The 26,793-nt window shown below is 38.0% G+C and overlaps 1 protein-coding gene across 2 annotated transcripts; it reads left to right on the top strand.

Annotated features, from left to right (window-relative positions):
- Window positions 1-1,216: 1,216 nt before the first annotated feature.
- On the top strand, window positions 1,217-26,793 carry LOC122091169 (ubiquitin-like-specific protease ESD4). 2 transcript variants are annotated; one of them, XM_042661014.1, is made up of 9 exons: window positions 1,218-2,464; window positions 2,555-2,634; window positions 2,718-2,811; window positions 2,995-3,093; window positions 3,439-3,531; window positions 3,642-3,761; window positions 19,761-19,864; window positions 24,691-24,763; window positions 26,154-26,793. In XM_042661014.1, the coding sequence occupies exons 1-9, from the start codon at window positions 1,613-1,615 to the stop codon at window positions 26,214-26,216; spliced, it is 1,578 nt and encodes a 525-aa protein (XP_042516948.1). In that variant the 5' UTR covers window positions 1,218-1,612; the 3' UTR covers window positions 26,217-26,793. The 2 variants fall into 2 exon arrangements, with proteins under 2 accessions (XP_042516949.1, XP_042516948.1); XM_042661015.1 differs by lacking the exon at window positions 2,995-3,093 and having other exon boundaries at window positions 1,217-2,464.

Below are 26,793 nucleotides of genomic sequence, written 5' to 3'. Positions count from 1 at the left end.
AAGAATTTGTTACATAGCCCCAACCCTCCAAGCTCCAAGATAAGGGCATAATTGAAGCCCAATACCTTCTACATCCAATAAATGCCCTTATCAATGTGATTTTGCACACCTTTAGCCCCTTTTGTTAGCTACGAAAGAAGGGTTTGGTATTTCACATCTTCACCTCCTTTTTTTTCTTTTTTCTTTTTTCTTTTTGTTTATTATACCAGCTATAGTCGCATTATAGATTTGGATTAGCCCATGCATCACTTGCAAATTCAATCAAATAACCCATGCTAGTCCCTCGTGGATCTCGTGTCTAGCCTTAGTGCGAGTCTTGCCAAAATAACAAAAAACTACATATACCTTGAAACTTTTGATCACGAGCATGTGCTCTTATATGATATTGGAGTTTTCATAGTTTCATCATTTGGCAAACTCTTTCTAGACTTAAAAATAGCATGTGAGTAGATCTTGTGGTTCAATATCCAGTTATTTCTATTTTGTTTTAATATAAAAAAAAGGGTGTCCTCACGTCCTTTGGAATGGAAATAGTCCTTTTGGACCCCATAAGTCATTTTTACTCCAAATAGGGTGGAAACTCTAAGAAAAAACATGAGTAGTGTCAAGGGGATTCAAACCTAATAAGTAAGACGCTTCTTGAGCTACTTTACCCACAAATTCACCAATGGACCAACACCCCATGGGTATCCAAAAAATTAGACACCATCTGATCTGCCACATAGTTGCTAGTTGAATATTTGATTATGTTATTGAGGAGACTCTTCATAATGCCTATCGGGAGAGGTTTTAGAGAATGGAACAGACAGCTCTATAAAGAGTTTTCACCTCGATCCCGTTTGGATTGAGGGATTGTGGCAGGTGTAGAAATAAACGATGGAAAAATTTTCCCGAGGTTTTCCAAATTTCAACCGTTTGGTTGTATCGGTGTCTATGAGGACAAAAATGTCCGGTACGAATGATCAATACCTTGAACTTTCTTAGGAAAAAACAACCAAACATGGACTAGGAAATAGTAAAAAATAGTACCAACTTGCGCACCACTTTCCTTTCCCCGTCGTTCCGTTCCACCCTCAAATTTTCGCATCTCATATGCCCACCAAACAAACGGGGCCTTCTAGACAGTTTGGCCTCTATTTTTTTTTAAACGCAGGTGGCCCCATGGAAAGAAAGGGAAAACCCGAGGAAAGTTAAAAGCCAAACGAGTACATCCTTTTGGTCGAACTCTATAGTATCTACACCGAGAACGACTGAACCAAAGAAAACTGAAATTTCTTTTCCCAATTTTTGATTCCAGGCGGGAAGAGTCTCTGTAAATCAATTTCGATTATTGAACACATCTCTCCTTCATACGCATTGTCAGGTTTTCGATTAACAGGAAAGTTATCGGGTTCACGTTTCTGCCCTAATTCGGTTACAAAGAACTTGTGGATCTTCCATTGTTAACTTATTCTGATCTGCTGAAATTTCAGACGATAAACGACAGTTCTTCGATGCAGTTTCTTATTTCAGGGTTTCGTCGGCGGGTAGGCTTCGTTATGGATTCTTAATTCGTAGATGGGTTTGTATTCCGGGCATTTTACTGTAATTGCGAGAGCTGTGACGATCGTCCATGGGTGCCCTAACGACCAATCGTAAGCGCGGTGATAGTTGGTTCAGCTTGAGTCATGTATTCTCGCCTCTTTTCTCTAAAGATTCCGACTTTCGGCCCGAGCTTCAAACCGCGAAGAAGCCCAGAATTTCGCCTATCAATCTCAATACACAGTGGCAATTATCTTCGCCGAATACAGTATCTAGAATTTGTCGGTACCCTGGAGGGGTTCCGCGTCTACCTAGAGAAGTTCACGCTCCTTGCCGGAATTCTAGGTTTGCTCGCCCGGCCAGTTCGTTCAGAGAATCCCTCCCTGGGATTGGTCGAGTTAACGAGAATCAAGAGTCGATTGATGAGATGGGGAATTTACTAGTTCGCCGATATGATGCAGCGAAGACCACTGCAGTGGGTGCTCTACAGCACTTGAGAAAGGACAAGGCTCCAGAGATTGATGTGGAGATGGAGTTCTCCAAGGATGAAATTCCTGATGACTCGAGCATAGAAGAAATCGAAGTATTGGATGATGGGCGAGAATGGCTGTCTGTAGTTTCAGACCGGACGTCTAATGAGACCAATGCTGATGTTCTTCTGCAGGATGCACATGCAAAGCTTCCGGCTTATGGTCAGCAACCGTCGTTTTCTGCGGTGTCCGAGCTGACTAAGGTGGACGAAGGGGGGAAGATGATGGTGTCTCTGTCTGTAAGTCATGGAGCAGAGGAGTTGGGCATGCTTCCTCACAAAAAATTGCTCGAGTCTGCAGAGAGACGGAATCCCAAATTGTCTTACTTGAATTCTAAGATCAGTTTTCTTGAGAAAAAGTTGTTATCAATAGCATTACTCTTCCCGAAGCGTCAGGCGAAGAGACTGGCAGAGGTTAAAAATCTTTGCTACTGCTATTCACTTAAATTTTATCCTACCCCATTTCTCTTGTTTTCCCTCATATATCTGTTCCATAATTTTCAGGTTCTACCTCGAGAACCTTTTCTTCCCCTTACGCAGGAGGAAGAGGCTGAAGTATCTCATGCTTTATCGGGTTCAAATAGGTATGACAGATGGACAATTGCTGTATCTGTTGTCCTGTCTGGTGGGCTAAGATATTTAATGTATTTGGTTTCTTACTATGCAGGCGGAGGGTCTTGGTAACACATGAAAATTCTAATATAGTGATTACAGGAGAAATCTTGCAGTGCTTGAGCCCCAACGCTTGGCTAAATGATGAGGTGGTTTTGTTGTTTTTATGTTCAATCTTACAATGTGTGTGTGAGTTTGAACGTGCATTGATCCAATATAATGTAAATTAAGTATCAGTTCCCCAGAACACTAAGGTTTCATATCCTGCAGTGTATTAGACACTAAATTCTGACATTGTTTCCTTGCTATGCATGTTATTTATTCTATGATAGGTCATAAACGTTTACCTTGAATTACTGAAGGAGAGGGAAAAAAGAGAACCAGAAAAATTTTTGAAGTGCCATTTTTTCAACACATTCTTCTATAAGAAGGTCTGTTAATTTCTGTAGTAACCTCATTATATTATCTATTGGCTTTAAATTTTTTAATGCTTGCTCCATACGATTGTTTTGTTGACTAGCATGCATTTGTTTCAATATCATAGGCTTAATGTTTATTCTCCATTCATGACCTGGGAATATCTCCCCTCCCCCCCCACCCCCTTTTCATGTCCTGTTCTATTTTTCTATTTTAAATCTTAAGGCTCGGACCATTGTTGTTGCACTTCTGAGGCTGTTCCTAAAGTTCTTTTTTTTTTTTTGGGGGGGGGGGGGTGTGTGTAATCTGATTTCAATTGACAAAGCTCTGTGGTTTATCTGTGTTGTTTCGTTTTCTAGTTGATTAGTGGGATACATAGTTATGATTTCAAAGCTGTGAGGAGATGGACTACCATGAGGAAGATCGGGTACACCCTTATTGAATGTGACAAAGTAAGCCCTGTTAAGCATCTCTGTCTCTCTCCGTCTAATTGATTACCATTCAACTTATTGATATGGGAGTGGCGTTCTTCTATATGGTGGTGTTACAAAACTTCTTGCAGATATTTGTACCTATCCACAAAAAGGCACACTGGGTCTTGGCTGTTATCAACAAAAAGGATGAAAAATTCCAGTATCTTGATTCATATAAAGGCATGGACCCCCAAGCTCTAGAAGCACTGGTATGTTTGACTGGTGCATTTTATTGAAGCAAATATTCATTGCTTATAGAGATGTACATTGTACGCATGAAGTTGAGAACTCTGCTGCTGAACGTAGTTTGTCAAGAACTTGTTTTGGGCAATAAAATTGCTTTTATGCATAGATTTTCTATGATTGCAATCTGTTTTGCCAATTCTGAGTGTAATATTATGGTTTCTATATGTATCCATGCATTAGGCTGGCCAATGCTCTTGATTCGACCTGGAATGTGAGTATGGGGAACATGTTGGTGTATTAATTTTTTTGGGCATGTTAAATGAATATGGTAATTAAAGATGGTGGGTGCACAATAAATAATAAAAATAGGAGACTGAAGTAGTCAACCTGTCTTGTGATTAAATATAATCTACTCTATTGTTTTTTGGGTTAGATCCTTGGATGATCTACGTTTTTCTTGGTTTTCTTGTATCACTAAGATTAAGAAATAGTTTTTTCTTTTGACTAGTCATATAATATATGACTGCTCATGAGTTCCTGGTTTATCTTAAATTTACATTCACCATATGATAAACGTACAAAATTTGGCCAGAGAAAGCACTTATTTCGTGGAAATTAGTCATGAAATTTCCAGAATTGCATCACATTCTCATTTAGTATTTGGGTAGTATGTCCATGTGAAGTTAGTTTCCTGATTGTGATCTGTGGATGGCTCTTGGGACAATGTTTTGTTGTTTGATTAGCTTCAAGAAGCATTGTATCCCCAAAAAGGTTCAAGAGTACAGAATCGGGGATGGGATCAGTTCCTGCCTATTCCAATTCCAGCTGGATCGGAATTGGCCAGAATCAGTGAAAACCCTAGAAATGGAATCAGGAAAAAAGGGCAGTGATTTTACAAATTTGTGAGTTATTGGAGTCTTTGATTCAATGAACTTGGGGTTTTTGCTACAAGAGATTTTTTTTATTATTGATTTTCTGTTATTTTACTGACTAAACGAGGGAAACAACGACAAAAATGAAGATCAAACATGATTCACCATTGAAGATCCGACCAGCATCGACGGGGCCAAAGGTAATAGTACGGTTATTGGTTGACTTTTCCCATATTTAGGAAAGAATCCTATTGGTTGACAGATGTCAATATGATTCGGTTTACTTGAGTCTTTCAATAAGATTGTATGGCTACACTACATACAGCCCACTGATGAATGGAAAAAGAAAATAGTTTGTTTTGAATTGAGGTTGTTGCCTCTTCCTTCTTTCTCTCTTCATGATCTAGTCTTTGTCCTCTCTCTTCTCTAATACCTGCAATCTGGAAACTAACACCACCAGCAGATCCATCTACTTGTTCTGCATCACCGGGATTCTTCCTCCTTGAACAGCCGGGGCATCTTGTGAGCAAAGTCTTATTAACGGTCTTAGAGCATTTTCGGGATGGCTTCTTGAGCTTCTTTTTCTGGAACACAGAAAGAAACATGGATTTTGGGTTAGTGATGGGTGGAGATTGCAAGAAGGAACTCCATATGGTAAGTATTAGAGAAGGTAAGTGTTTCAAATAAATTTGTGGACATAGTTAAAGATATGTATAATGGTGTGGTGACAAGTGTAAGAACTCTATGGGGACAAGAAATTGAATTCCCAATTACAGTTGGGTTACACCAAGGATCAACTTCAAGTCCTTATTTGTTTGCACTTATCATAGATGAATTAACTAGAGACATTCAAGATCAAGTCCCTTGGCGTATGCTTTTTGCTAGTGATATTGTTTTAGTGGATGAGACAAAGTCACAAAAGCAGGGATTAACGTCAAGTTGTATTATGGGGATCAACTTTGGAACAAAATGTTTTAAGATAAGTAGAATGAAAATGGAGTATATGGTGTGTAACCTTAGTTACAATGAAAATGGAGTATATGATGTATAATCTTAGTTACAATGAAGAAGGATATTGAGGTGGTGAAAATTGATGAGGGTGAGATCTCACAAAGTGATTATTTTAGCTATTTGGGCTCAATCATAAATAATCGAGAAATAGAGGATGATATTACATGAAGAATTAAAATAGAATGGATGAACTGGAGAGGTGCTTCCGGAGTTTGTGTGATTGAAATATTTCTTTAAAACTTAAAAGAAAAATTTTATAGGACAATTAAACAACTTGCTATGATGTATGTTGTGGAATGTTGGGTAATAAAGGAACATCATATGGATAAACTTTGTGTAGCTTAGATGAGGATGTTTGGTAAAACTATGAAGGATAAAATAATGAATGAACAAATTAGAGCCTGATTTGGAAGTAGTAGCTTCAATACATGATAAGCTACAAGAAAGTCGTTTGAGGTGGCATGATCATGTACAACGGAGGCTAGATGCTCCAATATAGAGCATTGATTTTATTCAGATTGAAGGAGCTAAAAGAGCCAGGGTAGACCTAAAATGACTCTGGGAGAAGTGGTGAGGAAAGACATGCATGGCCTTGGCCCTGTAACATGTATAGCTTTGAATAGAGCTGATTGGAGGGCAATGATCCATGTTATTGATCCCATTTAGTTGGAATAAGGTTGAGTTGAGTTGAGTTGAGTTGAGTTGAAGGGTGGAGCCAGTTAGAGAGCTCACGTTGGAATAATCAGCATCCCCAATAGAAGTCGAGAAGCTGGGGGCAGGGCGGGACGAGGCTCGGGCTTACGAGCTTATGTGGTGAGAGGGGGAGAAGATTCCATCGTACAACCAACTATTGGCTCCATAGTTTTTAAGGCAGTAAGGCGACAGAGGCATTTGAGGGTCTTTTCGGAGCGCCTTAGTGATAAGGCGGGCATAAAGCGTCGCCTTATTGACTAAAGTGTTTTTGTGTAATTTTTTTATAAAACCAATATATTTGGCTCAAATCCTAGTTGAATTTTATTACTCATATGCTAAATAAATATTAAAGGTTCATATTCATACCAATGTAAGATATTCATCAAGAAAACAAATAAATAAAGTGAATAAACTAAGTTCATCTTCATCAATCATCAATCATCAATCATTATAACATATTAGCATATAATATAAATACATAATTATGAAACAAGATTATAAATATAAAGAAAGACGACATAAAATATACAAGTATTTATTATACTTGCCTCTATGATGCCAGAATGAGTGCCTAAGCCCTAAGGTCATCCATTATATTTCTACTCCTGTCAAAGAAGTAATTAAGAACTTAGAATTAAAAAATATCGAAAGTAAAAAACGAGATGGCAAATTAAATGGATGAGAAGTGACTAACCTGGTGATTCTTAATCATTCTAAAAAACTTCAATGAAGAAAAAACATAAAATAAATTAAAATGCTAAAAATTTAGTAAACAATGAAAGTCAAATACTTAGAAGTTCAAGGACTCAAAAAACTTTAAAGTTTAAAGACTCAAAATACTTCAAAGTTCAAAGACTCAAAGACTCAAAGTTCAATCCAAATTAGTAATTAAATTAAAATTTTCTTTTTCTTCTGCATTCTGTTGTTGGCTTGCATCATTTGGAGCTATGCCATAATCGTCCTCAATGTTTTCATCATCACGAACATCCTCTTCACTCATCTTATCCACTTCTTCATCTGAAGAATCCTCAAGCTCAACCCTCCTACCACGCCGGGTATAGCAAAGATTGGTTCCACTGGCAAATGCTGGAGCCCTTTTTGGTCTATTGTGGCCTTGATATGATGAAGATGCCCCAAGTGCTCTATCAACATTTCTCCAAGTGAGATCATTCTCAGGATGAACTAATTCATCCTCTGATTCACCAATCATCCACTCACTACTCCAATTAAGCTCATCAAGCAATAATGGATTGTAGTTTCTACATTGTTTTTTTTCTTTCTTGGAACCTTGCTTGAAGTCGGCGATTATACTGAATGTAGACAAGATTATTTAACCGTTGATGCTCTAACCTATTCCTCTTCTTGGTGTGAATTTGAAAAATATTAATAATATGAGGTTATCTACTTATCTTCAATAAAACCATATTAAATGAAGTACAGGTACTCAGAACTCAATACTCACAAATTCAAATGTGCTCCAATTGCGCTTACAACCAGAAGATGAGCAACAAAGACCAAGTATGCGCAATGCAACTTTTGAAAGGTCAGGAGAAGAACTTCCATGTCGAGACACCAAGAAACTATAAATATATAATATAAAAAAAAATAGGTTAAGTAAAAAATCAGCATACAAAGTTCTATACTAATTGGAACTTTAAAAAGAAATATATTTACTAGGATTTCAACTTGTTCCTTTGTCCAATCGCCATGTCCTTTGAAAAACTTCTTTGAGTAGTGGTATACTTGTCAACCTGGAGAATGATCTTATCTTGCAAGGTCTCACCAGACACCAACCTTGTAAGAACATCATTGAAGGCATCACTTGCTTTTTGAGCTAAGTCCAACTCATTATCTGGATTATCTGCTATTGCCTTAAAGAACTTGTTTGGATTGAGGAAAAAGACAGCTAAATATATTGGTCCATCCATCATAGTCTCACAACGGTGATCAACAATTCCTATGATTTTCTTCCATTTCCTTTCATCGTCTCCAAAATTTTTTTTTATATTCTTCTTTGCCACTTGCATTGCCATATATACTTCAGGCATAACAGGCAACTCATCGCCATCTACAATCCTCAAGAGTTGAAGAAGAGGCTGTGATGCTCTTATACAATCCATCACACCATTCTAGAATGTTGTAGCAAACACAGTCTTAGAAGCTTTCTTCCCTGCCTTTATAAATGCAAGCTTAGAACGGGACCATTCATCATCAACAAATAATTTTTTCAAAGATTCTTTGTGCTTGTATAAGCTCTGGAGTGTTAAAAAGGAAGAGGCAAATCTAGTCACTCTAGCCCTCACTAAGTCTCCCCCTGTTTTTTGCCTCATAGCTTCAAGAAGGCGAGTGTGCCTATGGATGAATGCAGTTTATTTCCTGCTCTTCGATATGACAGACATATAAAAGTGCAATTTGCCTATGTCCTCCATCATAAGGTCTATGCAATGAGCTACACATAGACTCCAAAACAATCTCTTCCTTTTCTATATTAGTAGTCGACCCGTTGCAACATAGTTGGCAGTATTATCAGAGACTACTTGAACCACATAATCTTCACTAATCTCTTCAACCTTACTATCAAGTAGCTTAAATAACATTTTAGCTGTTTGTGATTGCTTAGATGCATCTACAGACTCCAAAAAAAAAAGTCCCCTCTGGACAGTTGACAAGAAAATTAATTAGGTGCCTTCCTCTCTTGTCTGTCCACCCATCAGACATGAGTGTGCACCCATATTTTCTCCAGTATCTTTGATACTTCACCTTTAACTCATCAATTTTATCCTTTTCAAACTTCAATAGAGGCCCCCTATAGTCATGATATGAAGAGGACTTGAAACCTAGTCCATATTGACCAATAGCCTCTACCAATTCTTCAAAACTCCTTAACTTCAAAGCATTAAATGGAATACCACTTTCATAAGCCCACCTTGCAAAGTGAGAATGAAGTTTATCTCTTTCTTCTTCTCCTCTTACATGCTTCTCCATTGTTGTCTAATATGGACCTTTATCCTGCCTATTTGCAACCACTTCTTCAGGAGTCCTCCTCATATGCTTATCCATGGGACCCCTTACTTGTTGTTTGGATTGTGCTTGAATGATAATTTTATTTCTTCTTGAAGTTGTCCCAGAGCTAGGGATAGGACATGAGACCCCCAAATCGGATACTATATTTTGTTGTGGTCTCGTTACTTCTGTAGGTTCATCACTAACATCCAAATCATCCAAACAATCAAGGTTCCTCTTACTCTGGTTCTTCAAGATTGCATCTCTCATTTCTTTAGCAATTGCTTCCGTTGTTTTCGCACACTTAGCTACATCTCCATAGCCACCAATAAGATGTTGCTTAAATTGTTTTATTCCTCCCTTGACATCCTTCCCACAAAGCGTACACTTAATCCAATGTCTATCTGATACGTCAGGCCAGTACCCATATTTCCATCCAGGATCATTTGATTTAGCTCTTCTTTTTGGATCCTTGCTTGGATCAATCGTTGACTGTGCAGTACTTTTATTTTCACCCCCCACTACTACAACCAACTGTTTCTATAGATGAGTAGAAAATTTGTCTACAAATACAATGATACACATTTACACATTAGACAAAATAGAATAATGTTGAAGAAAGACAATAGATGATTGATTTGCTTTAGGCTTTTGAAAACACTGACTAAACTAGAGCTGAGAATTAGCAAACAGAATTAAAAATTGAAATCAAAATAGGGCAGATTAAGAACAAAATGCAATTCATCAACTGTCGATTAAGAACAAAATGCAATTCAGCAACTGTCCAATGGATGACCTACTTAATGGAAATCTAACAGAATAAACTAGGCAGTAATAACTAATAAATCAATATATAGCTGCATATAAGAGGCTATAAGCATATTGAAATATTGAATTAATTAATTAAAAACAGTACCACAGGAATAACAGAAGAAAATGAAGAAGAAAGAAGAAAAAAAAAAGGTATGGTATGCAGATTGCAGAAGTTGCAGAACAGAGGAAGAATGAAGAACGGAATAAGAAAGAGAAATAAGGGAGAAGAAAGAAGGGAAAGAAAAAAAGAGAGCAGAGCTCATCCGCTTAGTGAAGAACAGAAGAAAATGAAGAAGAAAGAAGAAGAAGAAAAAAAAAAGGTATTGTATCAGAAGTTGCAGAACAGAAGAAGAAGAAGAAGTGAGAAGTGAGAAGAAAAAAAAAACTCACCATTGTGCAGACAGAAGAAAAAAACGAAAGAAAAAAAAAAACTCATCGTAGTTGCAGAACATAAGAAGAAGAATAAAAAATTAGAGAATGGGAAAAAAAAAAATAAAAAAAACTCACTGTAGTTGCAGAACAGAAGAAGAAGAAAAAAAAGAGAAGAAAGAAGCGAGAAGCGAGAAGAAGAAGAAAGAAGCGAGAAAAAGGAAGAAGAAAGAAGCAAGAAAAAAAAAAAACTCATCGTAACTCTGCATGAACAAAAAAAAAAAAAGTACCTGTAGAGGGGGTACGACTGCTTGCCAAAGTAAGCTCACTGATGCCGGAGAAGAAAGAAGAGATCGGAGCAAAATGGTCGCCTAGTTCAGTGGTTCTTCTTCCTTAGTTCCTTCTCAACGCCCTTTCTCGTAACCCTTGACAATCCAAACCCTGTTTGTGATTCGTGTTTTGGTTATTTTTGGTGGAGTAAAGCTGATCCCTTACATCTCAAGTGTTAAAAAGATCATACACCTACCGATAAAAAATCTATATTTGGAATTTACCTAAAGTATTTTTTTAAAACTAGTAAATTCTAAAATGGGTATAAGGCAGTTAAGATAAGGCGGCTGCCTTACGTGTTACACTTAATGCGTAGCACTGCCTTAAGGCCTTGTGAGTGCATTAGCACTTAGGCTTTGCCTCAATAGCGCCTTACCAGCGCCTTAAAAACTATGATTGACTCTTCTCTTTGCTGACCTAAAAGCCATGCTTTCGGGTTCCAGATGTAGAAGCTCGAGAACCATCCAAACATTCACTTCATAGGTAGGAGACAAATTCATCCAATTGATTTGTGTTTATACACCTTTTGCTAGCAACCAAGTGAACATCCATGGGCCATTCCTATCCTCATGTAGGAAGTTATGCTGTACTTTTTTTCCAAATTTTGAGACCATGAAATTGGGATAAGATCCTATCTCCCAACCTTTTAACATCCGCCACATTGTTCTTTAGGTCTTTATCAACCACTATGCCAACTCCACCTCTCCCACTTTGGTCTCCCAAATACCTTCAAATGGAGAGGTGGAGTTGGAATAGTGGTTGATAAAGACCTAAAGAACAATGTGGCGGATGTTAAGAGGCTGGGAGATAGGATCTTATCCATAAAGCTGGTGTTGGATAAAGAGATAGTCAACATTATTAGCATTTATGCATCCCAAGCAGGATTAGGTGAAAGTTGTAAGCTATAATTTTGGGAACACAGACGATTTGATGCATGGTTTTGGACCGGGTGAAAAGATTATTATGGGAGGGGATCTGAATGGACACATTAGGAGGGATAGGAGAGGTTATGGAGAATTTCATGGAGGATATGGAGTTGGGGAGAGGAACGAGGGGACCTTAGTTTGACTTTGCGACAACCTATGATCTAGCCATCACACTTTTTTCGTTAAGAGGGAAGAACACTTGATTACCTACAAAAGTGGACAACATTCTAGCCAAATAGACTTGTTCCTGATGCAGAATTGAGGCTGAACCGGGTTGACCCTTCGGGCAATCTCAACCGAGATGAACCAGATCTGATTTGATTTTTGGGATCGGGATCAATAAAATATTTTATGAGTTACTTTATTTATGAAATATTGAGTTAGTTAATTTGGGAAGATATGCAATCTTTTATTTGGGTAGATGTTAGTCAATTAAGGAGTTACCCATTTAAGTTTTATTCTATTTCTAATTTCATTAGTTAGAATTTAGGAAGCAAATTAGGAGTTGGTAATTTAATTTTAGATTTTATTAGGCAAGTTTTAATTTCAGTTTATTATATAAAGGCATGTAACCCAAGTAATTAGATAGATTTTGAATGGTGAATTCAATATTTGGTTGAACCTTGTGGTTTGCTTGGTCGTGTGAACTTCTTCCCCCCCTCTTCCATTATTCTCTTCTCCCCTGCAACAGTTTCTTCCCTATTTCTATCAGTCCTCCATCAAGTGGTATCAGAGCCGAAGGATCCATTTCCTTTGTTCTCTTTTCCTTCCCTATCTTCTTCCTTTCTCAGTTCTGGTTTCTGCAGAGACTGAGAACAATAATTAAGAAAAAAAAAAAAATCCCATCTTCCGCAGCAACACAAACCCCTCCCTATCACCTCAACCCCTTCGATCCCTCTACAACAACCCACCACTTCTTCTGAGCCAAAAAGGGGGGGTGAAGCAGAGACGAGAGAGTGAGAATCAGCCAGCAAAACAAAAAAAAGAAAAAAGAAAAAGAGAGAGAAGATGAAGAGAAAGAAGCGAAAAGAAGAGAAAAGGAAGCAGCCGAAGAGAAAGATGTAGAAAAGACGATAGTAGCGATCCAGTGGTCGGTTTATATCTCCACCCTCCATTGCAGTTGCAACTTCTTCATTGGAGTCGAAGTCGTAGCTCGGAAGGACTTACCACCTTCGCTGGTTTCCTCTCTGGCGTTCTAGAGGTCGAAGACATGTTGTAACGTCTTCCACCCCTCTGTCTTTGTCTCTCCCCAAATTTTCATTATTCTTAGGTGTTAGTTACTTTTCTTAATATTTTTTCTTCCAGAATTACCCCCTCCTATCTTCTTATTCTCTTTGCCCATATCTTATTTTAGCTTTCCAAGTATACCCTTGCTCACACGTGATACCTTTTTTTTGTAAAACTGAAGTTCACTTCATATTTACAATTCTGCCATCTTTTGAAAAAAAAAAAAGAAGTGAACCTCCATATTTACAGTTCTGCCCCCACTTGCCTAGTGGAGTTTGTCTTATTTGTGTGAGACCCAAAGCAAATTTCCTACAAAATTTGATGATGGATTGAAGGAACATCGATCGGAATTCTAGGAAGTTCAATTAAATTTTCAAAAGCTTACCAAAAGTACTATACACTTATGTGATAAGGTGTGCAGCATGATCGAGAACAGTTTAGTAGTGGAAGAGCCAGTTGACACTAGATGTGATGATCAAGATGAACTGAACGATCCGATCAAGGTTGCATTTGAAGAATTGATAAGTCGTCCAATTTCAATTGTGAAACACCACTATCAGATTCCAATCAAAATTATATCATTTGTTGATGACCATCAGGAGATCGTGACTGTTGATCATGAGATGTGTTGGATCTTTACCTTGGCAAAGCCATTGATCGTGGATGCTGATCGAGAGGTGCTAATCCTCTCCTTCTATAAAACTCGTGGTCGAGTTTTTCTCAACATCGGGGGAGTTGATGCAGAATTGAGGCTGAACCGGGTTGACCCTTCGGGCAATCTCAACCGAGACGAACCAGATCTGATTTGATTTTTGGGATCAATAGGATATTTTAGGAGTTACTTTATTTATGAAATATTGAGTAAGTTAATTTGGGAAGATATGTAATCTTTTATTTTGGGTAGATGTTAGTCAATTAAGGAGTTACCCATTTAAGTTTTATTCTATTTCTAATTTCATTAGTTAGAATTTAGGAAGCAAATTAAAAGTTGCTAATTTAATTTTAGATTTTATTAGGCAAGTTTTAATTTCAGTTTATTATATAAAGGCATGTAACCCAAGTAATTAGACAGATTTTGAATGATGAATTAAATATTTGGTTGAACCTTGTGGTTTGCTTGGTCGTGTGAACTTCTTCCTCCCCTCCCCCATTCTTCTCTTCTCCCCTGCAACAATTTCTTCCCTATTTCTATCGGTCCTCCATCAGGTCCTTACTAGAAGGTCCGACAAATGGCTATGTAAGGTTTGTAAGGTTATCCTTGGGGAGAGCTTAACATCTCAACACAGATTGTTGATCTTGGACATATGTGTTTGGCGAAAAGTAAACCAAGGAAACATGTTTGCCCATAGGTAAGGTGGTGGAGATTGAAAGGAGTGCCCCTAGGGTCTTTTACAGATAAAGTGATGAAGCAAGGGAATTGGGATTGTGAAGGGGACGCCAACATGATGTGGAATGAGATGATGGATTGCGTTAAGAAAGTTGGTAAAGAGGTTCTAGGGCTGTCTAAGGGTATGTAGGTGGCCCCTAGAGAGACTTGGTGGTGGGCTGAGGAAGTCTAGTTAGCCATCACGGTCAAGAAAGATAACTTTAAGATTTGGCAAAGGACTAGCGAGGTTGAAGATAAAGAGAGATATAAGTTTGCCAGAAACGAGGCAAGGAAGATTTTAGGGAAAACAAGGGCGAGGAAATATGATGACTTGTACAACAATCTAAATACCAAGGGAAAAAAGCTATTTATAAGATAGCTAAAATACGGGAAGGGAAGAGTAGGGATCTCGATCATGTTTTATGTATTCAGAGTGATGATGGTAGACTGACTTGTGAAGGATGAGGATATAAAGAGGAGATGGGATGAGTATTTTTGCGACCTATTAAATGGAGACAGCCCTGGTAGGAGTTGTTTGAGTACCCATCTTAAAAATATGCATCATAGATATGTACGTTAGATAGGTGGGACCGAGTTTAAGGAAACCCTAAGAAAGATGAAGGTAGGGAAGACACCAGGTCCGGATGAGGTCCTAATTGGAGTGTGGAAGAGTTTGAGACTATATGGGGTTGTATGGCTAACCAAGTTGTTTGATAAGATTATGGACATGAGAAAGATGCCTGATGGATGGAGGAGAAGTATCATAGTCTCAATCTACAAAAATAAAAGCGATATTCAAAGCTGCAATAACTATATGGGCATAAAACTTATGAGTAAATGTGGGAGAAGGTAATTGATCTGCATAAGAAGAGAAACTAATATTTCGGGGAACTAATTCGGTTTTATGCCTAGGAGATCCACGATGGAAGCGATTTACCTCCTAAGGAGGCTTATGAAAAAATATAGAACATACAAGAGAGATCTCCATATGGCCTTCATCGATCTTGAAAAAGCCTACGATAGGGTTCCCTTGGAATTAATTTGGCTTGTATCGGAGAAAAAAGGGGTGTCAAGAAAATACATGGATATAATTAAAGACATGTATGAGGCTGTGGTGACTAGTGTGAGATTTGCGGGAGGTCAAGGTAGTGAGTTCACAATTATAGTCAGGCTATATCAAGGGTCTGCTTTGAGACCTTACCTGTTTACGCTTATCATGGATGATTTAACTAGGATCATCCAAGGAGAGGTCCCGTGGTGTATGCTTTTTGCCGATGATATTGTACTGGTGGATGATCAGTGACAGGGATGAATGATAAGTTGGAGTTATGGAGATCTATATTGGAATCAAGAGGTCTTAAGATAAATAGAATAAAGACGGAGTATATGATGTGTAACTTCAATCGAGTGAGGACCAATAACAAAGGGGTGAAGATTGAGGGGAGAGAGATCCTGCAAAGTGATTACTTCAGATATCTGGCTCAACCCTAAATAAAGGAGAGATAATCGATGATGTTTCGCATAGAATTAAAGTAGGATGGATGAAGTGGAGAGGTGTGTCTGTAGTGTAGTGTTGTGTGATCGATGTATTCCTCTAAAGCTTGAAGAAAAGTTCTATAGGACAGTGGTAAGACTAGTTATGATGTATGGCACAAAAGGTTGGGCACTTAAGAAGCGTAATATAGATAAGTTGGGTGTGGCAGAGATGAGGACGTTGACATGGATGTACGGCAAAAATCTGAGAGATAGAGTGAGGAATTTTCGGGTAAGAACTGACTTGGGAGTTGCCCTGATTCAGTATAAGCTCAAAGAATTTCGATTAAGATGGTTTGGACATGTCTAAAGGAGGCCTTTGGATGTTCTAGTACGGAAGAGTGATCAAATCCAATTGGATGGAGCTAAAAGGGCTTGGGGCAGGCCAAAATTTACCATTGATGAGTTGGTAAGGTGAGACGTGCAAAAGTTAGGTCTTGACCCTAGTGTGGCATCTAGCAGAGCTGCTTGGAGGGCAAATAACAGAGGTACTGATGGTTCATAAGTGGGATGTCACAGAGGTGTTGCGGTGCTTTGTTTCTTCCCTCTCCTTTCTTTCTCTCTCTCTTTTCGCCTTTATTTACTCTTTCTTTTTCTTTATTCTAACTTTGATCCATGTAGTCAACCCCATTTAGTTGGGAAAATGCTGAATTGTGTCGTGTACCTTGGGATAGCAAAATACAGACTGACTAGCATTGGTTTGATGCCATTATTCGCCTAGTTGGTATACTATTCTTAATTATCCCTAGGATAAAAGGAAAAGCTTAATTATTATAACTATTGTTGCATACAAGTGGACTCTTATTACTTTTTCAGTTGCTGGAAGTAGGAGAATCTCGGATTCAAATATTGGAAGGAGTGAGCTAGAAACTTAATTAGTGGGAATCTCTACAGGAACCTATTGCCTAATATATTCTTGGATTTCTATTCAATCCGAGGTTCAAAATATCGGGTTTGACCCTTGGGGCGACTGAAATTTCGGTTGAAGTATGGGAAATTTCAAGGAAACTAGGGAAATTTTTCCGATTTTGTGGAAACTTTGGTTTCGACCCCCAAAATGTGTTTTTTTTACCTATTTTTTTGTGTACGTCATATTTTAGACATTTCTAACCCATTCACATAATTAGTTTCATGGAAAGAACACCTAAAGTCATACTTGTGGTGTTGACCAAAGATTGCTAATGTGCGTTGAGTCGTTGACTAAAACTGTACTTAAGTACAGATATAAGTCACTGACTAAAAATGTGAAATACATTCTTAAAAGTTTAAAACAAACAAAACTTAATGTAAAGGATCCAAAATAAATAATAGAGTGATTTACATCCCCCTCCCCTGTAGTTTGCGTTTATTCCACCCCCTCCCCTATGTTTTAAAAAATCTCACATATCTCTCCTGTCAGATAACTCGGTTAGTAAATTGTTAGTTGTGGATGTTAAAGTACGATCCTACCCTTCTGCCTTTACCAAAATTTTTATTACCAGGGATACCCTTATCCCTATCCTCTAACCCAATCCATATAATCGAACCCTTACTTTCACGTTTTCACTCAACCCATCACCACGGCAGGGATTCTTGGACCTTCACGGCGATGAAGATACTGACGGCGACGGAGATATCAACGGCGAGGTGTGACAGATCGATGGTGACGAAGGGATCGACAGTGACGAAGGGACCAGCTGATCTCCACCGCCCTGTGATGTATGTGTCTGAAACCAAACGCCTTACTCTTCCCTTTCTCAACCTCAATCAAAACAAACAAATCACAGAGAGAAAGAGAGTAGTAAAAAAAAAAGGACCTGCCCACAGGCTCATAATATGAACTAATAACTAGCTCATTGCTTCGTATTATCTAGATCCAAGGAAGCAGTCATTATATGATGTATCGATCATATCGTTGTAGCAACTGAAATGTAAATAAAAAATCAATCTGATTATAGGTTGTGAAGCGAAAATAAAGGGATGCTTCAAGCACAAGGTGACTATTTTGAAACAAAGCAAGGAAGAACATGGAGAAAGGGACAACGAAAGTAAGTCTCGCTACTCTCTCTTTCTCTCTGTGATTTGTTTGTTTTGGTTGAGGTTGAGAAAGGGAAAAGTAAGGCGTTTGGTTTCAGACACATACATCACAGGGCGGTGGAGATCAGCTGGTCCCTTCGTCACTGTTGATCCCTTCGTTGCCATCGATCTGTCACACCTTGCCGTTGATATCTCCGTCGCCGTCAGTATCTTCATCGCCATGAAGGTCCAAGAATCCATGCCGTGGTGATGGGTTGAGTGAAAACGTGAAAGTGAGGGTTCGACTATATGGATTAGGTTAGAGGATAGGGATAAGGGTATCCCTGGTAATAAAAATTTTGGTAAAGGCAGAAGGGTAGAATCGTACTTTAACATCCACAACCAACAGTTTACTAACCGAGTTATCTGACAAGGGAGGTATGTGGGATTTTTTAAAACATAGGGGAGGGGGTGGAATAAACGCAAACTACAGGGGAGGGGGATGTAAATCATTCTAAAAATTTTGGTAAAGGCAGAAGGGTAGAATCGTACTTTAACATCCACAACTAACAGTTTACTAACCGAGTTATCTGACAGGGGAGGTATGTGAGATTTTTTAAAACATAGGGGAGGGAGGTGGAATAAACGCAAACTACAAGGGAGGGGGATGTAAATCACTCTAAATAATAATATTACATAATTGTGAGTGAAGTCTCAAGTCTCAACAGTCAATAGTCAATTCCAAGTAAAGTGTCTAGGCAGTTCCAGTCCACGAGCTGCGTACCGTTGCATATGTCATACGCGTTCCTCTGAATGCACCACATATGAGTCCCATGACATTTTTTGGGCCCAATTGTTTTGGTAGTTCGTAAATTGCCCATCTATAAGATGCATCATCAACATCAGCTAGGTCTCCCAGCCTAAGGAATGGCTCAGTTGCAGTGATAGAATGTGAATGTGGCACACTAGGGTGGGATGGATACCCAAAGATACTGTCAACAAAAGATGATCGACCATCTGAACTACCCTCCTGTCCAAATGAAGTAGAAGATCCACCATATTTTCCGTACCCACCACCATATCCAAATGAACCAGTGCTCTCGGAAGGTGGCACACAAGGTTTGGAGAAGTTTTGGTCCAAGCTCCCTTCCTTAGGTAGATTTTCCATGAATGTGCAAGATCCAAGTTTAGAATGAAGATTTGATAGCATAAGGAATTTTTTTTTAGTGTTTTCCCAAGTTTTCCACTTTATAGAGAAGATATAGGGGGAGAGGGTCAAAATTTTGAAATAAGAAGGCTTGGTTTCCTGTTTAAGAAGGTTTTATAAAGGCTGACCCATTGGTCCAGTCGAAAATTCCCAATTTTGGTTGGTATTGGTTGAAACCAATGACTTTTAAAAGTCACATGGTATTTGGTATCGGATTATTGGGATTCCGTCGAAATGTGAAAAATTTCGACGGTATTGGTGGAAACCTTGAACCATGGTTCAATCTATGTTTGGGATTTTAATTCTAACCTAGACATGCTTGGTGCTCTCAGTGGGCCCCACTCTCCCTGAGGAATGTACAAAAGAAGAAATACTTCCCCTGTTGTTTGTCTGAAAGTTCTTGACATACTATCCTCCATAGAGTTGTATGGGTTTTCTGCAATCACTAGGAACAACTTACTGTGTAGTAAATATTATTTTGAAAATAGAAGTTTCTGAATTTTGGTAATTTAACTAGATCGCGGGCTCTACATTAATGAACAGTTTGATTTCTATTCTACGCAATTGCATTTATCTTACTATCTATGGTATTAATTATAATTTTTTTACTTTTAGTTAAACATTGCTTGTATGCTAACTGCATTGCATGCTGAAATATGTAACTTGATGTATGCCAGGCCAGATATTTTGTAGATGAGGTGAAGGACAAGAGTGGAATGGACATTAATGTGAGCTCTTGGAAGCACGAGTATGTTGATGAACTTCCTGAACAGCAGAATGGGTAAGTATTCCACCCCATGGTACATGAGTGCCATTTTTGCTTTGGAATGAATTTGAGTTATGACCACCGATAAGTGATATCCATTAGAACAAATCGAAAATGGATTAAAATGAGAAATTGTAAACGTTTAGGTTGGGAAATTTGTAGAACATGCAGATGCTTTTACTTTTATTTATTTTGGTTAAATTCATTATAGAAAGACAAAATATTTTTGTAAGAAAGCCGTACAGGTTGCAATCTATAAGCACCTGGTTACAAAAGTTTGATGGAAAAGGAATGAGTTGGAAATTTTTTTAAATGACTTTTGTAGAATATTCTTGAAGGAAAGAATTTCCGATTCTTTGAAGATTTTTACCTGTAATAGAGCAAAATGTGAGCTGTGAAAAAAATTTGCATGCATGCAAAAATTCTTTTGTCAAAAAAGAAATCATAATTACTGGAAACACGATATTCCCATGGTTGAACTAGAAATTTCTGAGGAGAAAAAAAAGAGTTTTCCCCTCCCAAGTCCCAACAAGGGTTTTGCTGCAGAAAACGAGAAGTTGTCAATTACGTAAAATTTGTACTTTAGTTGCCTTTTATTTTCTCCTGAACAAATTTTCAGAATTGACTATTGATTGGAAAAGAAATTCTTCGTTTGGCAGATCAAGAATGAAATTATTTCTCTGGTTGTTCTTTATGTTATGTTTGTCTCGAATTCTTGACCCGTTTTGAAGAATGACCCGCTCCGACATATTTTGGTGGTGACCCGAATTGGATTTTTTTTTCCTGAGATCTGTGATGGAAGCAGAGGGGTTGGGCCGAGACTTGGAGGAGTATATAATGTACTATCGTCTTGTTGAGCAAGAAGTTGTAATTTGGGGGTTTTTCGAGCTAGGGTTTCAGAACGAGTTTTCTTGCCACTGTTTGGGTGTAATCTCTCTTCTACATAGTGAAACATCTTCTTCGCCCGAGGATGTAGTATACCAGATCGGTGTGTGAACCTCGTTAAATCTCTGTGTTGTGCGGATCTGTGTTTGTTTATTTTCATATTTGTTGGTGTTTGCTATAACACTTTAGGTTTTAGTTTGTACAGAATAAACCGTTTTTTAAGTGTCTTTCCATTTATTCATCTGGTTATTAGATAGCCAACTGAGATGTTTCTAGATAGCGAGCAACCCAGGTTCCCAAAACCCTACTTTTGGGTCGCTATGGGCCCACCAAAGTAAAAGAAACAAAAATAAAGTGTACAATGGAAATTTTGTAATTTTCGTGAAGTTTGGAACTTCGGATCAACAAGTGAAAGAGAAACATATTTTGGACTCTGCTGGAAGTAAATAATTAAGTGTAGGGTGTTTCTGAAAATTAAAATAAGAATGAAAAATTAAACAAACTAACTCGGAAGTATAGGGATATTTGCAGAATGAGGAATTAAACAAACTAACTCAGAAGTATAGGGACTTAATGTGTAAATATGGAGAATATAGATCTAGTAGTTACATGAAGAGGTTGTCTTCAACTTCTCAACAAGGGGAACAAACAGTAAACCGGAATCTGGTTTAGATGAGAGAACTCTCTCTTGCGATCGTGGATCAATCTGAAATTTTACATTATGATCCCCAACTCATAACTCTCATGAACCCATCTAATGACTACCCAAAAGAACCACTGAGTAATTAATATTAGGATAAAAGAACACTACCCGGTCGTGCGCTCCTATGCCCAGACACAGGGGAGGTGACATGACCACCCTGCCCCCACCTTTTGCATTCTGCTGGAACTCTTTATTCTAGAAAAAGAATTCAAAATATTTCTTTCCAATTAGGGTCGCCCTAAGGTAGTGACTCTAACCCTTGAGTTTTTTGAATATCAATGGAGAAGGCACAAGAGATCAAACAAATCTCTCAAAGTCCGAATGGTTCAATAGCAAGAGGGGGAAAAAACAAAACAAAAATATTGACTAGGATTGGAGAAGAATAAAATATAGGAAAAAGATAGATCATAAATGAGAGAGGAGGAAGATGGGAGAAACGGAGAGATAAAACTGGAAAAGGGGCTGGATCGATGGTGAGGAAGGGGAGGGGAAACCATATTGTCACAGACCGATTCAAGCAAATGTCCATGCGGCACTCGTTGGCTCACAATAGCCACAAGTTAGCCTGGACTGGCCGTCAACAGGAAGAGAGCAAAGGAAAACAAAGACACACAAGGGTGGTAGGAAAGCAAAGCACTTTCATTGACTGATGGGAAGGATTACAACCTAGCTCTATAGGGGATCACCAGGCGAAGTGTGTAGCAGCAACAGGCTGTTAGTGTAGGGGCAGGCGAGGCTACACTCCTTGACAACCTGTCACTCCCCTACGAGGTAGCATTTATGCTTTTCAGGGATTTCTATAAAGAGATGTGATAATGTAGTATTGGTTTGAATATCAAATCAGTAGCCAATAACAAGATCTTTTCTCAGGGGATTAGGTTCAAATTACGGTGATTTAAGATATCGACAAAATAGGTGATGGAATGGGGCTGTGGGTGAGGTCGAATGTAATAGGTAATGGAGGGAAGGCCTTCTGAAAGTTTCAGCACAATTGGATGGGTAAATCAGTAGTTATGGTCAATTCCTAGTGACAATACGATTAGGGATAAAAGGGTAATTTCAGGTACTGGTTTTTGGGTCTAGAAGAGGGAAGCAAATTACTGATTCAGATGCTAATTAACCCAACACCAGTAGCTTGGTTAGGCCAAGAAAACAGATCAGTTAAGGTTTCTGGAAGGTCTAAACAGTGTTCTAATGGGGGTAGGGGCAGAATAGGGAAAACATATATATATATATATATATTTATATATTCAAATCCAGCTGTTGGAACAGAGCCAAAATTGAATCAATTTCTATTTTAGGGTTTAAGAACATATGGTAGAAATTTCCGAAATGATCAGGTGACTAGTTTGCTTAATCTAAAAAAAAAAAAATGGGTTGTATAAATTTTGGCTTACTTGTCAGTGGCAGAGATATGAGATTAATGAATTCAAACCAGCAAATCGGCAATAGAAGTTGAGCAATAACAGTAAATGATCCACTAGGATTCACAGCTCAAGGCTTTGATTGGATCAAATACCAATCCCTTCATTGATCAAACATGTTAGAACATGTCGAGGGAGGGGGAGGATTGAATCGTGATTGCGCTAGTCGGAATTTCAGCTCACTTTTGCCATTGATGGAATTAAAGACATCGTATCCCCAACAAGATCGTCTAGAAGATTACAAGAAGATTGGATGGATATTATTCTGCTTAATATTCCTACAGCCTTTTGGCAACCATGGTCTCTTATTTAGTAGCTTCTTTATTATAAATCCTAGCTACTTGGTAGCTTAGCAATTAAGTACTTTAGTTATTATTTTTACAATTACTAGTTACTTTCTATTTTGTTAAACTCCTCCTTAGCTATGGATAGTAACTATTATTGTAAGGACCCTCCTACTATATTAGAGGTTTCTTATTTTATTTTTCATTGAGATTATAACTAGAAAGAAAGGGGTTGTACTGTTAAAAGAGTAAGAGAAAGAAAGAGGGAAAAAAAGCATTTTGTTATTGATTTGGTTAGTCCCTTATTGCTATTGTTCTCCCACCGGTTCTTTCCCTAGTTTGAGATTGATTCTGTATTAAGTAGCAATGAAAGGACTGAAATTTTTTTTCTTCCTTCAAAATTCGAACAACAGTCTATTTTGCAGCAATAACAGTACACAATTTATGAGTATGCTGGAAAAATTGGAAGAACAAAAAAGAAGAAGGAGAAGAATAAGAATAAGAGGAAACATATATGGCTTGGTTTCACCTCCAAAACTTAGGTGAGGCTTAACCACCCACAAGTCCATGGTTTCACCACCTTGGGTAAACTTGATTGACCACAAGGCCATGATCCATTGAAGAGACACAATTGGTTCGACTCTTAAGAAACGTGGGAGGGGTCTCCTTCTCTTCTATTTTTTAATTTGAGTAGATGTATAAAAAATAGAAATCTTGATACCAATAGCCTACTATAAAAAATTCTAAAATAGAAACCTCCTATTAGATCTACTTACTAAAACAGGAAAGGAAAGTGATAACACCAAATTTGAAACTATTATGTTGCTAATGACCTAGCAACTAAACTAAGCACCAAAATAGAAACTAAACAGTAGCAAATCTAACGCAATACTCCAGTGAGCATCTTCTAAAAGAACTCCTCCCCGCTCAAGTCACATGGGGCCCACACTCTTAACCCAATCTACTAAATGCGCAGGCCATATTATGGACAGAATATGGGCCTTAAAGTGAACCAGATTATGAGCCCAGTATGAAATTGTTTTTGCTAAACTGTGGGGGGTTAGTTGGGCTGGTTCTTTCTCCTCCTATGCTGGTCTGGTACTGCATCACACCCCATTGATTGGGAAACATAAATGCAAACAAGAAATTGCTACCTCCAATCACTGCATCTTTAACCTGACAATGAAGTCCGACCTAGCAAATGGTAATAGCTATAATGAAGTCTCAAGATTAGGACTTGAGAACCTTGCCTTAAAAAACAAGCACAATCTGTATGCTTAAATGGGTGTTCTGATGAGATGGACATAAAGATCTGATCCATTGAATGGGTGTTCTGATCAGATAGACTTTAAAATTTAATCTGTAGAAATATTTGGGATTGACATTCCAGTGTATTGTTGGTAGGTTAACAGTGAACTGATTCATTTTGGGGAGAAAGCTGAAAATCACTGTTATTGAGCCTTTTCTTTCGGCTTTAAGTTCTTTCTGTTGCATGGATTTCTGTTGTCACAATGATATATCAGAGAATTTTCTGCTCCTCAACAGATGGGACTGTGGCATGTTCATGATCAAATATATAGACTTCTACAGTAGAGGTCTAAGGCTCTGTTTCAATGAGGTAATTTTCTTGTATTTTTACTGTATCAAGTTTTTCTCCCTAACAAGTTTTTTTTCCACATCAATATTCTTATACATATAAATATTTAGACCCTCGTTCAAATTGCACATTAGTCCTTCTGTAAAACAGTAAAAGTGTACCAGATGTTATGTACGAATAAATATCCGTGCATTGGCTTTCTTCTTGCTTAAGGCAACTGAGAAAATCTATCATCCAGCATTGAAGATGAACTTAAGGAAGGTCCAATCGTTACCTGTGATTTAAAAACACACTGTTACAATCGCAGGAGTGATACCTATCTACATTTCCTTCTTGAGAACAGAATTATTTACTGACAGATAACTGTAGGCATGCGTAATCACCTTATCTGTTATTTGGTTCCATTTACATGGTTTGCAATTTTCTAAATGTTTTATGATTCTTAGAGTAAACTAGTCACATTTGGTTGAATAATTCTCCAAACCAGTTTGCAGTTTCAAGGAATCTTAGAATTCAGTAACTGTGCACCCTCACTCCCTTTTTACACACACATGCAAACATATTTACAGCTATTCATTGTGTAGTACTATATATGTGCACATGTGCATATGTATATGCGTATCAGTTCATTTGTTTGTTTGTTATTGTCATATTAGACCCATGGAACACATTATTTGCCATTAGAACTCAATATCAGAATATATATAGTCACCATGTACTCGTGAACGTGACCTCGTAGGCATAAGTAAGCTTCGTTTATTGATGTTTAATTCTTTTTATTGTAGTGCTACACCTTCTAGTAGGTTGTACAAGAAGAAGCTAATCAGTGGAGTAGAAAAACTCTTTCTGGGCTTGGCATTTGGTGTGGAAATTTTCCCACATCAGGCCCACAGATTTAAAAGACCTTTTGAGGTTGCATTGCATGAGTTTTTTCCCCTTATTCTAATGCAGAAGCACTTTAATCTTGGTCTGGCCTGACTTTTTGTCTTGAAAATTATCTAGGTTGTCTCCATAAAAAATATGACAGGGGTCCGAAGGAGGTATTAAAGGCTTTTAAAGCTTACACTGTTTTTGAATGGTAATAAACAAATAGTGAATAAGAAAATCCAGAAAGCGAGGCATTTTCTTGATGGCTCTAATTTGTTTCAATGAAAATATTTTACCTGTTTCATCTTAAAAGCAAAAGAAAGTCGTATAGGAACCAAGAATAGAAGCCATTTTACTATGCAATACAATAATTTGGAAACCAACTTCAGTTTAGATTTTTGGGTGTTCATCCTTAATTAGTTATGGTATCTCAAGTCAATCAGGACAATTGCCACCGATGGACATTATTCAAATCATAGTTTGAATTCCTCCCTTCGATCAATTATGCCCAAATATGAATCTTCCTGTGTGTTTCTATTTGTAGGAACACATGCCCTATTTCCGCCGGAGGACTGCCAAAGAGATTCTGAGGTTGAAAGCTCAGTGAACCATATGGAGCTAATCTGTTTAATAGTCAGGCTTTGGGCAATATGAAACTAAAATAGAAATTGGTCAACGGGGAAAGTGGTTGAAAGATATGAACTGGCGTGGCCAGGTTGAGAATGGATGACTGTGTACCTGGAAGCCTTCGAGTAGTTTCCATGCAGTTCAAGCCTTTTCAGTCTTCTGATTGGACAAAGTAGCTGGTACTGAAGATGCTTTATTTTCTGGCCTTCAATGAGATGGATTTGCTTGCTTGTATATACTAGGCCAGGTTACTGTTTTTGTTTTGCTTCACAGGGGTCACCAAACCCCTCCCCCTCTTCTCTTATAATTTTTGCCATTTCTTGGTATTCAGTTTGTTAGGAGTCCACAATTGTAATGCAAAATGCTGCTTTTTGAGGAAGTTCTGGGAAAGGTTGAAGTAATGTTAAAATTTTGTCACTTATGTATGCATATGATTTCTTTTTTGTATCTTTGAGAGCCAAGTGCAGAGACATGTGAATCCCCTATTTTACAAATTATTATTGACAGTTTATATTAGTTTAATAAGTAGCTTGGTGTAGTTGTGGAGTTTGTCAAAA

Source organism: Macadamia integrifolia, chromosome 10, assembly GCF_013358625.1.
Source record: "Macadamia integrifolia cultivar HAES 741 chromosome 10, SCU_Mint_v3, whole genome shotgun sequence".
In the NCBI taxonomy this organism is placed as follows: domain Eukaryota; kingdom Viridiplantae; phylum Streptophyta; class Magnoliopsida; order Proteales; family Proteaceae; genus Macadamia; species Macadamia integrifolia.
The sequence above is the reverse complement of the archived record's forward strand: the minus strand, read 5'-3'. Positions and strand labels throughout refer to the sequence as shown.